This window comes from Vanacampus margaritifer, chromosome 5, assembly GCF_051991255.1.
Source record: "Vanacampus margaritifer isolate UIUO_Vmar chromosome 5, RoL_Vmar_1.0, whole genome shotgun sequence".
Lineage (NCBI taxonomy): Eukaryota > Metazoa > Chordata > Actinopteri > Syngnathiformes > Syngnathidae > Vanacampus > Vanacampus margaritifer.
The window spans coordinates 10,840,145-10,853,653 of record NC_135436.1 but is presented as its reverse complement, the minus strand read 5'-3'; the positions used below and the strand labels follow the sequence as shown (position 1 = coordinate 10,853,653).

At 38.6% G+C, this 13,509-nt stretch overlaps 1 protein-coding gene across 1 annotated transcript; it reads right to left on the bottom strand.

Annotated features, from left to right (window-relative positions):
- Positions 1–407: 407 nt before the first annotated feature.
- Positions 408–13,509, bottom strand: LOC144052357 (solute carrier family 25 member 36-A). Its single transcript, XM_077566331.1, has 7 exons — positions 13,052–13,509; positions 11,156–11,320; positions 9,234–9,311; positions 4,768–4,868; positions 3,575–3,641; positions 2,800–3,089; positions 408–2,724 (listed from the first exon to the last, which is right to left on the bottom strand). The coding sequence occupies exons 1-7, from the start codon at positions 13,090–13,092 to the stop codon at positions 2,531–2,533; spliced, it is 936 nt and encodes a 311-aa protein (XP_077422457.1). The 5' UTR covers positions 13,093–13,509; the 3' UTR covers positions 408–2,530.

Sequence of the window (13,509 nt, the reverse complement as noted above, 5' to 3'; positions counted from 1 at the left end):
TCTCGCGATGTTTGCAACGATAGAAGTTAATTTAGGACAATAGAAATTCATTTGGGATTTTCCATAAATCCATTTGTCTTGTCGGATATTTAATACACAGCCTCTTTATTTAATTAAACAAAAAATATCACAAAAAGTAGATAAAAGTTTATTTTAGCTTTTAGCCTTGTCAGAAATATATGTCGTTTCCGAGTTAAGCCCTTCAGCATTTAATTTGATATTTTAAAATATATTTGTCAATTATGTTCTCATTCCTAGTTGCAGGTTGCCGTGTGACTCGGAACGCAAGTCAAATGTTTAAAATTACAAAAAAGAAGAAAATAAAAAACAGACTGGACAACTACCACCACCTGCTGGTAAAACACCGCATTACAAAACTAAAAACCATGAAGACATGGAGACTGTACTTGCACTCTTTCCAGTTTATTGACTCACTTGTTTAACAAAACAAGTTATGACAATGCATAGACATAGAGTCCCACTTAAAAGTAGACTCATCAACAACAACATGGAAAAGGGTCAGCAGGAAAAAGGCAACAATTTATTTAAAAAGATACAAACCTGCAGTTCCTTAACTGAGTGCATACAAGTCCTAGTCTCTTACGCTCAAGACATGACTGAATAACATCACACTGTCATTTGAGCAAGCACACACACAACACGTACATTCACAAGCACTCAATGCAAACATGGGTGCAAAACAATAACCATTGGATGAAGGTGAGACTGCATGAACAGCAGGCAGACATGCAGTACAATATAATTGAAAAGATGTATACTGTATTGATATATTTCCAGTTTCGGTTAATTTCGCTGCAATTAAGAGGACATTCTAGTCCTCATAGCACGGAGCAATGTAGACAAGTTTGACTTTTTGGGGGTTGGTTGGGTGCCAACCACGTTGTTAAGGTTTGGTAAAATTAACTCAACCAACCAACATTAGACTATCTGGACTGACTGTCTGACAAGCTTCAAACCCCAATTCAACCAGAACCAGCACCAAATTGCATGGTAACCCAATTAACTTCGTGTATTATGATGTTATGAGTAAGAATGCTTACAATGGGGCTCATCTAATGCACTCTTCACATACGCATCTGACAAATATTGGGGTCACAGACCAGGGCAGTTTCCACAATCTTTAGTACGTGTAAAGCACATGACATTTAAATGTCTAGCCAAAACTACCCTTCCATTGAAGCTAGGCTGTTAGAATTGTTCAATATGTAGGCAGTGTGAGCTCAATTAAAGTGACCAATGACAGCAAAAATGGACAAATTAGATTTAGTGGTTGTGGGCATTGTCAATATTGTTATTAATTGAACAAGTTCATAGTTTAGCATAATACAGTATAGTATAATGATCACTGTTAACAGGTGGCAAATAGTTTGAAATTAAATATAAGCAGCAAAGAACTTCACTTAAAATGTATAAAATGATTGCCCAACAATTATAATGTATATTTATTATTGTGCGTGTAAGAGAGCCATGTGACTTTGTAATTCAGCAGCATGAACTGACCCTCAAAATTCCAGGGGAAGACTAAGAGGATTGTCCTGAACAACAAGTCTGGATTTTCTAAATGAGAAAACAGGAATGAGAATTCAAGAAAATATTGAGACACCATGAGTAAAGGTAGAGAAATCACATTTTCACAACTGGAGAGCCAAATGTTCTCTCCAATCAAAATGAATGGGTGTTTTTCATTTGCCTTTTACCAGTCAGACAAATATAATTTTATTATTTAAGCAAATATTTAATATATCAATATTACAATGTTTTAGTTAATTCATGAATATATATATATATTTTTTAAAATGTCAAAGTGTTTTACTTCCTTAAGCCTGCATATTTACATTCCATTAGATATAAAGCAGGCCCAGTAATGTGTTTTTTGCTGACACATTATTGGTCCTGTACTCTAACTCAAGTGTAAAGAACTAGTTTCCTACTAATTTCATGTGGGGATAAGATAGTTCTAAATGCATGAAAAGCAAGAGCAGAAAGGTTAGGTGGTTGCAAAGCCCAAATCCACTCAACTGTATATTTATGACAAAACCTAAGTTTCCTTAAGTGCCTGAACCTCCACGACACGTGTGCAAATTCATCAGAGCTTCAAGTCTCATCCTCATCCTGAACCTCATCTTTCATGTTGTGTCTTTTTACACTAGGAACATTCCCCTCCATCTACATTGGACTCAGAATTGCTTCATTTAAGTCAATTATAAATCAGTAGGCATTATTACTTATTAAGTGCAACTACAATTTTTAAAATTAGTATTGTGGGAAATGGAGTAGTGTCAATAGTAATGAGATGATGGAGGGCTTTTTTGAACTGCAACACCCCAAATCAGCATGGGTCTCATTCCAACTTCCTTGTGCCTTTGGTGCGAAAAGACAGCATTGAGATGCTGCCTCTGTTGTCTTGTGAGCATTTGTGTAGCTTGTCAGCAGTTTTTCCATGTTTTTCTCTCCAAGACTGAACAAGGGCTGGATTACAAGGATGAGTTACAGTAAAGGAGTGAAGACATTAACCATTCAGGATGTAGACCACCATCTCGTAAGTACACATCATGATGGCGGTGTTGGGGATCTGTCGCACCAAGTGGGTAGTGAGGCCGCGGTAGAGGGCGCGAAAGCCCTCCTCTTTGGGAACTGTTGTTAAAGTCTGGAAGAAGGAGCGATATTTGGTGCCTTCCTCACGTAGTCGCGTGCGGATCACTTCTGTTAAGGATTGCACAAAAGAGAGATTCAAGCAAATCCAATGACAAATCAAATGAGTATGGAATTTTTATTCACCATGAGGATAAGCAATGGATGTGGCACATGTCTTGGAAGTGGCAGCAGCAAGCATCATCCCCACAAAGTCTGAAGCATCCTTGGCTACCTCCTCTTGCTCGTCCATGTTCTGGGGTGCTTTAGCCTCCAAGAGCCGCCGTTTGATGTTTTCATATATCATAAAGTGGATCACAGTCTCTGAGATGCCGGCGTAAGATGCAGACATGCCCCTATAAAAGCCTCGTAGGCCATCTGACTGATACACCCGGCGCACACATTCAAACGCACTCATCCTATTCTCTCCTAGATTTCTGGAAAGGAACACAAAAAAAAACAGAATACTTTCAGAATAAAGTTTTTACAGCTGCTAGTATCATGGTTACTTAAGATCTCAAACAGTTCTCAACTTAAATGAACAGGCCAAAGACCGATTTGTTATTTTCCTTTCAGAATAAATATAAAGCTTGACTGCAATATGCACGCATAAAAACTTCTTAAAAAAAATAAAAATAAAAAATAAAATAAATTAATACTATTGTAAAAATGAGTACACAATGAACATCTTGCTAAGCCAAATTTTCAATGTCAAAATTCAAATTTCCACAAATTTAACCACAGGTGAGTCTAATCATCATAACTTTGAAAGTGGTGTCTTGCGTTCTGTGCCAAATTGATGAGAAAGTGTTATTTGCAAACTCATTTCGGGGATGGATCTTTTTGTACTTGAGAGCCAACCCTATTTTTTCCCCCGCACCAGACAGGTCAGTCTAGCGGTGACATCATGATGACGTGTTACCTGGCATCCAGTTGTAGACGAGTCTTTATAAGCCATATGGGATTGGTTGCTGTAATGGCTGTAAAACCTATAGAAATCGAGAGAGAAAAACAAAATGCTTGAGAAGAAATAGAGCTATCAGGCTGATATTCAGCTAGTTGCTAAAAAACAACTTTAAGGATTCTTTTTTTTTTTTTTTAAGAAATATGAAAACCTGGTATTAGCAAAGACAAACTTGACATAGATGCTGTGGATTTATGGGTATTTGGTTTCATTTCACAGACAAAAATACATAATTGTCTACAAATGATTGGCGAACAGTCCAGAGTGTCTCAGGCCAAAGGCAGTTGGAAAGATTCCATCGCACCCGCAACCCTAGTATAGAATTTGGATGGGTGGATATCACCCCTATCACTGCAGCCCGCTCCGGTCTCATTGCAGTTGGTCAGTAGCTTTGCCACCAGGGTGTCAGTGACTAATGCTGACTTTGGCTGCAAAAGTCTGAGTCATGCTGAGCTAAAAATAGCACTGTAGTGTACCTGTGAGATTCAGCTTTACACACACTGATGACATTCAGACGTGTAGCTCCAGCAGCATGAATGACCCACACTGTAATGTCGTACCTTCAGTGAAAACAACCTGACCCACAATCTGTACAACTCGATTGACAAATAAACGGACATCGTTGAAGGGGTTAAACACATATGATAACCTTGTGGCATCAATATGCACATCTTTAAACTTGTCATTTGTTGCCGTATTTTGGACTTTTATGTAGGAGTCTATGAATTAAGCACATTCTTGTTTTGATTGGATTCTGGTCTACACCCGCAAAGCATAATCAGTTCTCATCTTTGGTGAGCAATAAAACACTTAGTAGCCTTTTCTACAGTCTCAGTGCAGACAGTAAACCACAGACCGTCTGCACATGTAAAGCATGAAGCAGAAGAGACAGTTACATATCTGGAATTTTGGAAAAATCAGTGCTACAGGTGGTAAGCAATCATTGATCGCCATAACAAAATATGGACGATCCGTAGCATTTGGCAGCTTTGTAAGCCTGATCTTGACTGGTTTTCTGACCTTACCCACATGGTACCAGTCACCATTTAATTTGTGATGCATACAGTATTCTGGAAAAGGCCACCGAGTTGAAATACATACAAACAAACAAAAACATTCCTAAGTGGGGATGAGTGAGATTGTTAATATACCGGCCATTCCAGATGATACCATGTGAACCTGTGTGGAGTCAGGTTCCAGTACACTGTTCAATTTCTCTTTGGCCGTGGAGTAAGCCGCGAAGTAGATGGCTCTGTTGACACAAAATAAAAAGCTTAAGTTACTTTGACATTACTAGAAAGCAAAATAATTTATTGTATGCAAGCCATTATTCCATGTAAATCTTATTAGTCTCATCTAAGAATATGACTCCAACAGATACATAATAATGCATTGACAACTACGCCTCAATTTAGACTGGATGTTTACGTTCTGATTCATATTCTATTTAGATGTACTTTGACATGACCCACATTCAGTAGAATTGTGTCCCTTTAACCAAGTGAAACAACCCACATGTGCACATGGCCTTAATCTAGTGAACCAGAAAGTGTCAACATTGGATGGCGACAGCACATAAGTAAACTGCTTCTGGTGATCCTAACTGAGATTTTCCCACCTTTTAGCGGTAAATTTCATTTCTTGTTTGTTGTTGTTGTAGCACGCTCCAGACATAAAAAGCCTAAAGATAACTATTACTATTATTCTTAAGTTAGTCGGAAATCAAGCGATGCGTCCAAACCGGACTGAACGCTCACACATTGTGTTAGAGTCGGCAACAAATTTTCATGTTTTCATTTTCACCGGGTTTTTTTTTTTGCGTGAGATACAGAGAAAAGCCCGGCCGCCAGGATAGCAACCACACCAAGTGAACAAGGGTGGTCCAACAGGCCACCGAAGCAGAAAATAGTCATTTGTTGAATTTGCAGCATTCCATTACAGCATAGGAGGTTGTATAGGCTGAAATCAAAAGCTATTTTCAATTAAAAACATCTCAACAGGTCAAGTTTAGGGATGCACGATGTGTATCGGATTCGGTATAATTATAATAATAATTATTAAGGCCCGACCTAATAAATCAGCCGGCCTATTAAATTGGCCGATTATGGCCTTTCAAACATTGGCCAAAATAATTGTCTAAATGGCCGATGTTTGCAGATTGTTTTACCTTTATTTACTCGGATTGTAAATTTAATTGGGATTTACATTTTGGCTTATGTCGATCTTTAAACATTTTAATAAAAGAAAAACATTTGACATGCGGGCGGCACAGTGGATGACTGGTTGGCACATCCGCCTCCCAGTGCAGAGGACGTGAGATCGAGTCCGGGCTTCGGCCTTCCTGGGTGGAGTTTGCATGTTCTCCCCGTGCTTGCGTGGGTTTTCTCCGGGTACTCCGGTTTCCTCCCACATTCCAAAGACATGCATGGCAGGTTATAATTGAACACTCCAAATTGTCCATAGGTGTGATTGTGAGTATGGTTGTTCGTCTCTGTGTGCCCTGCGATTGGCTGGCAACCAGTTCAGAGTGTACCCCGCCTACTGCCCGAAGCCAGCTGTGATAGGCTCCAGCGACCCTTGTGAGGAAAAGCGGTTAAGAAGATGGATGGATGGGCATTTAACATGCAAGAACGGCCCGGTGCGTTTACAAGTTTGCGATGTTGTGAAAGTACAATGAATCCACCATGTTGCTTGCATAGAAAAGCAAGCGTGTAGCATATGTGATGCTGCGGTCTCTTGAGCTATGCTTTAAGCTGTTTAATGACAACGCAGTTAGAGTTTACTGTAAAACTAAACATGCAATTAAAATAATTATGCACATTGAGTATTTAATTACAAAGCACATGCTACATTTTTAAAACATCATTAAGTTACTTTAATATCCTATTGAAACGCTAATGAGTAATTAGCACAGACTTCGGGAGTGACATCCCTTCAAATAATGAATATACACACAAACACTGTGGAACAACATACACACAAGGTAAGATAACACTAAATCGCACAAATTCTTCTCACTATGAAAAACAAGTTATGTTAATAGAGTTCAATCGCAGCTTTCTTCTGTTCTCATGGTGAGTGTGTGCTCCATTCATGCATGGCACCACACTGCCCTCAACAGATTTTTGATTCTGTATTGACTGGAGTTCAGAAAGTAGCAAAACATGCGACTGCACATTGTTGTTGACCACTCTTTTTATGTCATCCTCCGACCCTGCTATATTAGTAGGAAGCAGGATTGGAACATTTAATTATTTTAAGATGCAACAATAGATAAATGTGTAATTTACAAAATAAAAAAGGTTGGCGGTTATTGGTATCTGTTTGTAGAAGCAGGAAGTTACTGATGGAAAAAGTCAGTTTATGTGCATCAAAAGCAAAATTTTAACGTAGGACCTCTATTTTGATAGAAGCTTGGCAATTCTTGCGTCCATTGAACTTGTGAGTTTTTTGCAGTTTCTCTGCTTGAATTTATTTAGCCTCCCTAAAGTTGCTGTTTTGGTGTGAACTGCCTCCCACCCTCATAGATCTTTGCAAGAGGCCCTGTTGGCCACTGGTTGGCAAGAGGACTTTGCTCACAATCTGTTCTAGTTCTAGTTCTACCTGAGGATGTTTGATCGCAGTCATATTCTTCCACGCCAAGCTCATGGAATCAAGCCTGATTGGACCAGTTATGCAAGAACAGACAAAAGACCTGACTGCCAAACAGTTTCCACATAGATGAAACCGACTTCGCAAACTGAAAAACATGTATTAAATAATTTAAATGTTTCTCAGGGAAGCTCCCTTTAAAACTATGTCATGGCACAGAAACATCACAACCCACTGTGCAGTCATTTGTTGAAATTAAGCCAATAAACACTCGAGAAATGCTTAGCAGTGCAGTCATTAGCCATCCCTTTGCTTTTATCATGACCACATTAATGGTGATAAATGGACAGGGATCTCACTGATGTCTGCTGTGGCGGCAACACACTTTCATCAGGGCTTCTACACAATAAGTATGTGTATCTGTGTGTACTACTGTACACTCATGCTGTATATTGTACATACACTCACAGCACGGTAAAGAAGTATTTAGTCCACCGCCTATTGTTTAAGTTCTCCTACTTAAAATGATGACGACATCTGTAATTGTCATCATTCAACCGTGAGAGACAGGATACATGTCCACCATGATTTACAAATTATTTATACAAAAAACCACAACAATGTATTTCCAGGATATTTTTTTTTCACATTTTGTCTCTTACAGCTTAAGTGTATGGAAGCCCGAAAGTGTCAAAATTCAATAAATAAAAACGTCATTTTGAAATAAATATCCTTTAGATAAATAACAGGAAATTATGTAATGTGGCCATTAAATTGTAAAATGTGTTAGTATTATTATGAAAAGTGTTCATGCTATTTTTAATATGTAACTAATATTTTATTTTGATTTAATATTTCATAATGATTATTTTAACAACGTCATACTTTTTAATAAATATTACATTTAATTTATTTTCCAAGGTTTTGTAAGATAAGAAAACGTTTTTTTTTTTTTACAAAGTCCGTTTTTATTTCATAAAGTCCTTTTCCACAATGGCCTTTCTATTACATATTGGCGTTTTACAGCCGAATGACTTGGTGTGTTGTCAATCAAAGTCAGTGGGTTGGGCCTCCTGTTTGATCCTCTACGACCGATTAGTTTTCCTAGACACGGGTTATGAGCGTTGTTAGTCGGCAGTGGTTGCGTCGAGTGTCGTCACCAGCGTTAGCATTTAGCGTCAAGGCTGGACTGTTAATTGAACTTCTAAACTGTGACACAGCCTCATGCTGCAACCCTCTTTCCGGTGAAGGCCTTAAGACGTTATGACCCGATTCCAAACGATTTGCTACTTCTCGGAGTACTTCTGAAAGTGACTTATCTCCCGCAGCCATTCTTTCGCAAACCCGTGATTGCCACGGCTCTTCATCAGCCAATAAACTCTCCACGCGTGAATCGATACTGCAAGTTCTGCTACTCATGTCTGTATAACAGACTCAGCCAATCACGTAACTGGCTCCGCCTCATGTGATTTGATTGACAAGGTCAAGTCATTCGGCTGTAAAACACCATTATGTAATAGAAAGACAATTGTGGAAAAGGACATCATGAAATAAAAACTGACTTTGTAAAAAAACAAGAACTTTATCTTATAAAACCTTGGAAAATTAATTAAATGTAATTTTTATTAAAAAGTTTGACGTTGTTAAAATAATCATTATGAAATATTTAATCAAAATAAAATATTATTACATATCAAAGAATAGCATGAACACTTCATAATAATACTAACACATTTTACAATTTAATGGCCACATTACATAATTGCCTGTTATTTATCTAAAGGATATTTATTTCAAAATGACGTTTTTATTCATTGAATTTTGACACTTTCGGGCTTCCATAGAAGTGTACCTATGATGAAAATTACAAACCTCTTTCAACATTTTAAATGGGAGAACTTGTACAATCGTGGCTGGCTAAACACTTTTTTGCCACACTGAATTGTAATGGGATCAAATTGTGAGGTCGCTAATAATCTCCACCCCTAGTGGTAATGTGAGGAAAGATATATTGTTATCAACTCACCTGGAAGGTGCCACACCCACCAGGTTTGGTCCCAAGCCTCGGAAGAGTGAGCGGGGTCCTTCCTTCTCTAATATTAATCTGAAAACAACATTGACATAGAAAAATAAAAAATGTGACAACAACATTGCCTAAATATATTAAACGTTATACCTGTTAATAAGGCATGCCTTTACTTGTGTCAGGTAGTCGAGTTTTGTTTAAAAAAGAAAAGAAAAAGAAAAACATTGGCCTCCTAAAACTAGTTTTCTCAAGTAGAGATCTATTACCATGCCTTTTTTGTCAACAAACAAACATATAGCTTACGATGAACAAACTTTTCAATATCAAAGTTTGCGCTCTTCATTCTTAAAAGAACTAGTTGGGTTCTAAAAATAGAACTACTTTTTTTTTTGCGTGTTGTAAAAATTATGTTTTCTAGGACGTTTGAACTTTCATTCAAAACTATGCTTTGAATGGCTCATGATTAAAATCTACTTTTTGATTGTTAACAAACCGCAAGACAAATATTTTGTGTTACATGTTGCCTTCATCACCCAATGATGCTACCTACTCACGTATATTTTGGCCACTATGATCACATGCTTATCACCTTTATCAAATGGTAGGCCGACATATGATAATGAATTTCGTTCAGTATTGTTTTAAATTAAATTATCTACATACTGGGTAGTGGAGACTGTGGATTTTTTTTTTTAAGCGGCTGCCTTGATCACCCCGTACCTTGAGTGCATTTTGGCTGCTGAATCTACACGCTTCACTATTTCATCCACAGGTAGGCCTACATATATAATTTGGAATTTTATTACATATTGTTTTAAATCAGGAGCAGTGCCAGTTCTGGCTGGGCCACCACAACACAGCTCCAGTGTTTCCTCTATACAGGGATGTGATTTGATCAAAGTGAAATTATCTGAAAATTTAGCCGGGGGTCTGGGGGCCGCTGGCACCCAGCTAGGTCCAGGGGACCTACCCTGGGGGGACAAGGGGGGCGTAGCCCCCCGGAGCTCATGGGTTTTCCGTGTTTTTAAGTACTTTCAATGCACTCACATGACAAAGAAATAGACAAAACAACAGCATAAATTTTCAATGTATATTGAACTATCCCATATAAAATGGCAGTTTTAGTCAACTCAAAATCAGTCACATTCAAAAACATTGGACTGCCTTTGCTTTTAAAAACTATCACTGAGAATATCATCATATCTAACTAATGTGATTATTAAGTTAACACATAAATAATGTTGAAGAGTTCAAATTTCATGAACAAATAATTGTATCATGACCAAATGAAAAGTAACTCATATTAGAGCATACCACAAATGTCTTTGTTATAGCAGAAGATGTTATCTGTCGGAGTCATGTGCATACACAATGAACTACAAAAAAAAAAAAAATAATCACATTTTTTTTTTTGGGGGGGAGATAAAAAAAGCGGAATTCCGCGAATTAGCGGAAAAATCACATCCCTGCTCTATATTCATTTAGTAGCAGCAGCCCGCCGCTACTAAATCTTAGCCACCCACTCCTTCAAGGCTGGAGGGGGAGGGGAAGGGGAAGGGGAAGGGGAAGGGGAAGGGGAAGGGGAAGGGGAAGGGGAAGGGGAAGGGAATGCAGCACGCAGCGGTATACCGGATTGATTGTGAAAAAGGCTAACAGAAAGCATTGGGAATTTCGTGAGTTTCATAAACCGGCGGTCCATTTTCGCTTGTCACACAATTTGTGATGCTTTCAAAAACGTGTGATTTTGGCCTTGTTGGACTGAACAAGGCAGTGTATTGGACAAGCAAGGAACTGAAGACAAGCTTCTTTGACAGCAGAGAAAACTGGGCATCAATGATGCACATTACTGGCTCAATTAATTGATGCAAGATGGATTGAACCGTATAATAAATGCAACATACAGGAGAATTATAGAGACTCACTTGAGGCAGTGCAAGGGACCTGGTGGAGACATCCGGGCCACACTGGCCCCATTGACGGTACTTAGTTGAACCTCAGAAACATAGAGACTGATGGATGATGACTGCAGACGCGTCTTCACTACTTCCAGTGGGCAAGTCAATATGGCTCCCACCGTGCCACCACATCTATTAGAAAACAGCCAAAAATATATATTTTTTGAATGAGGTAGTTACTTAACGAGATGTAGTCAAGTTGCTACATATGAGAGTAACCTTTTTTAGGGAAGGCTTTGTTAAATCATTAAACAATAGCAAGTAAACAACCATCATCAGTCAATAAACAGTTACAAAAAAAAAAAATTGTAATACATTTACTTAATCAATGTAATAATCAATAGAACAGTCAACACTAAAATATTGGATGGTGACATCCCTAGCTGCAGCCTGTCCCAGCTGACTTTAGGTGAAAAGCAGGGTACAACCTGGACTGGTCATCAAGCACATTATCAATGTTGCATAACGTTTCCAGTGTCTTATTGGAATTCTAACGATCTGTAGCATGTAGGCTAGCCCAGGCAAGAGAATCGGAATGTTTTGTGTTTCTTGGGAAATAACAACAAGCTTCTATTCAATGTCACAGTAATTTAAAGAGATTTAGGAAAAGTCAAACAAGAGCAGATAAGTTTTTGTTTTGTTGAGAACCTTAAGAATCGAGTCAACTACACACTAGTAATTCAGTACACAGGTACAGTTCTGTTTATTTACTAGTTTTTATGTGGAAGAAGCAACTAATAATTATATTATGTACCACCAAAAGGTATTGCTGGTACACATAAATTATGTTCATATATTAACGTTCATTTTGATTTGAAATGTTCATCATTTAAATATTTAAAATGCTTTTGACAAAATGGACAATGGCTTAGGTGAGGTTGCTGAACCAATTGAAAAACTAGCTAAAAAGAGGGGAAACAAAGATACAAAACTTGTTTCAAGCAAGTTCAGTCAGTTTTAAAAGGAGGTGAAATTGACAAAAAAACTGACAATTCTATTTTTAAGACAAAATGTTTTTACATTTTATTTTAGCCATATTGTACGGCCCTACTATACACTGTAGAGCAAAATATCTCTGATAAAATGATACGCTGAAAATCTATAAACACAAGACTACTGGGTCAGGTCATACCATCGAGAATGTGCAGTTATCTTCAGTCAGGAGGTCATTTTCGACACCAAAGATGAGATAAGAGTTGTCAACGAAGTTTTTGGCTTGATCAGTTAGTGGTTTTACAGTACAAGCTTCGGATAAAGCAGCTTCATAAAAAAGATAAATCAAATGACTTGCATGTGTTGTTGAACGATAACATTGAACACAATACAGTACACTGCTGCAAAATACAGTAGTACAAATGGACGCATAGTAACTCTGACTCACACATTGTCTTTTAATTTCAAGAAATACGGTAGTAAATTCAGTTTGTTAAGTTTCACTTTGAAAGGATGGCGTGGCAATGCGTGTTAAATCAGTCGCATGCCATTACACAATCTGCTTTTCACTTTGCTTCTGTTGACACATGATACTCGTAATCGTACTTCACATAAGGATTTTGTAGTATTTCACGCAAGATTTGAAAGAGTTGGCGAGGTCGCCCTCGCTTATACGCCCACCTCAGTCTGACGTTTCACTCAACCATTGAAATGTCATTGAACGTAAGGCGTTTACACTTCGATGTTACGTGATGCAAAAGCATGGCCGAGAGAAGCAAGTAAACATGGAACACCACAGAGCAGGGGAATCGCATCAATAGAGCCGTCAAACTGTTTTGGATCTGCGATGACAAGCGGCGACAGACTACGGCGTGGAGCTAGCGCTAGCTTTCTCTCGCTGTAGATGGCATAAGAATACGTTCTACTCACCCTCCCGCAAACAGATGAACTAGAGTATCTCTTTGACTCATTGTGTCTCATATTCGGGAACCGTCAACGGGCAGCAACCACGCGGGAGACAAGTGGAGCCGGGTTGAGGAGACGGGCCGATATCAGCTCCACTAACAAATGATACTCAGCACGTCTGTGTGTTGTTGTAGAGGTCAGTGGCAGGGTAAACGACGGCATGCAATAGCTACCCTTGATAGATAGCTAGCTTGTAACGCTAGCACTCTCTTCCGGTGGTAAAATCGATGTCAGCGCGACAGGCCTGCGTCTCCAGCTTTACAAGCGGTAAAATTCTTCACTATGCATTATGGCTTGCGTTCATGTTTATGGTTAGTTGTAGCCAGTGGCGCGATAACGCAACTGATGGGCACTGCACAGCCTGACTGAGACCCGTGGCTGAAGTCTACTGTTTATCGTTGAATGAGAAACATATACAAACG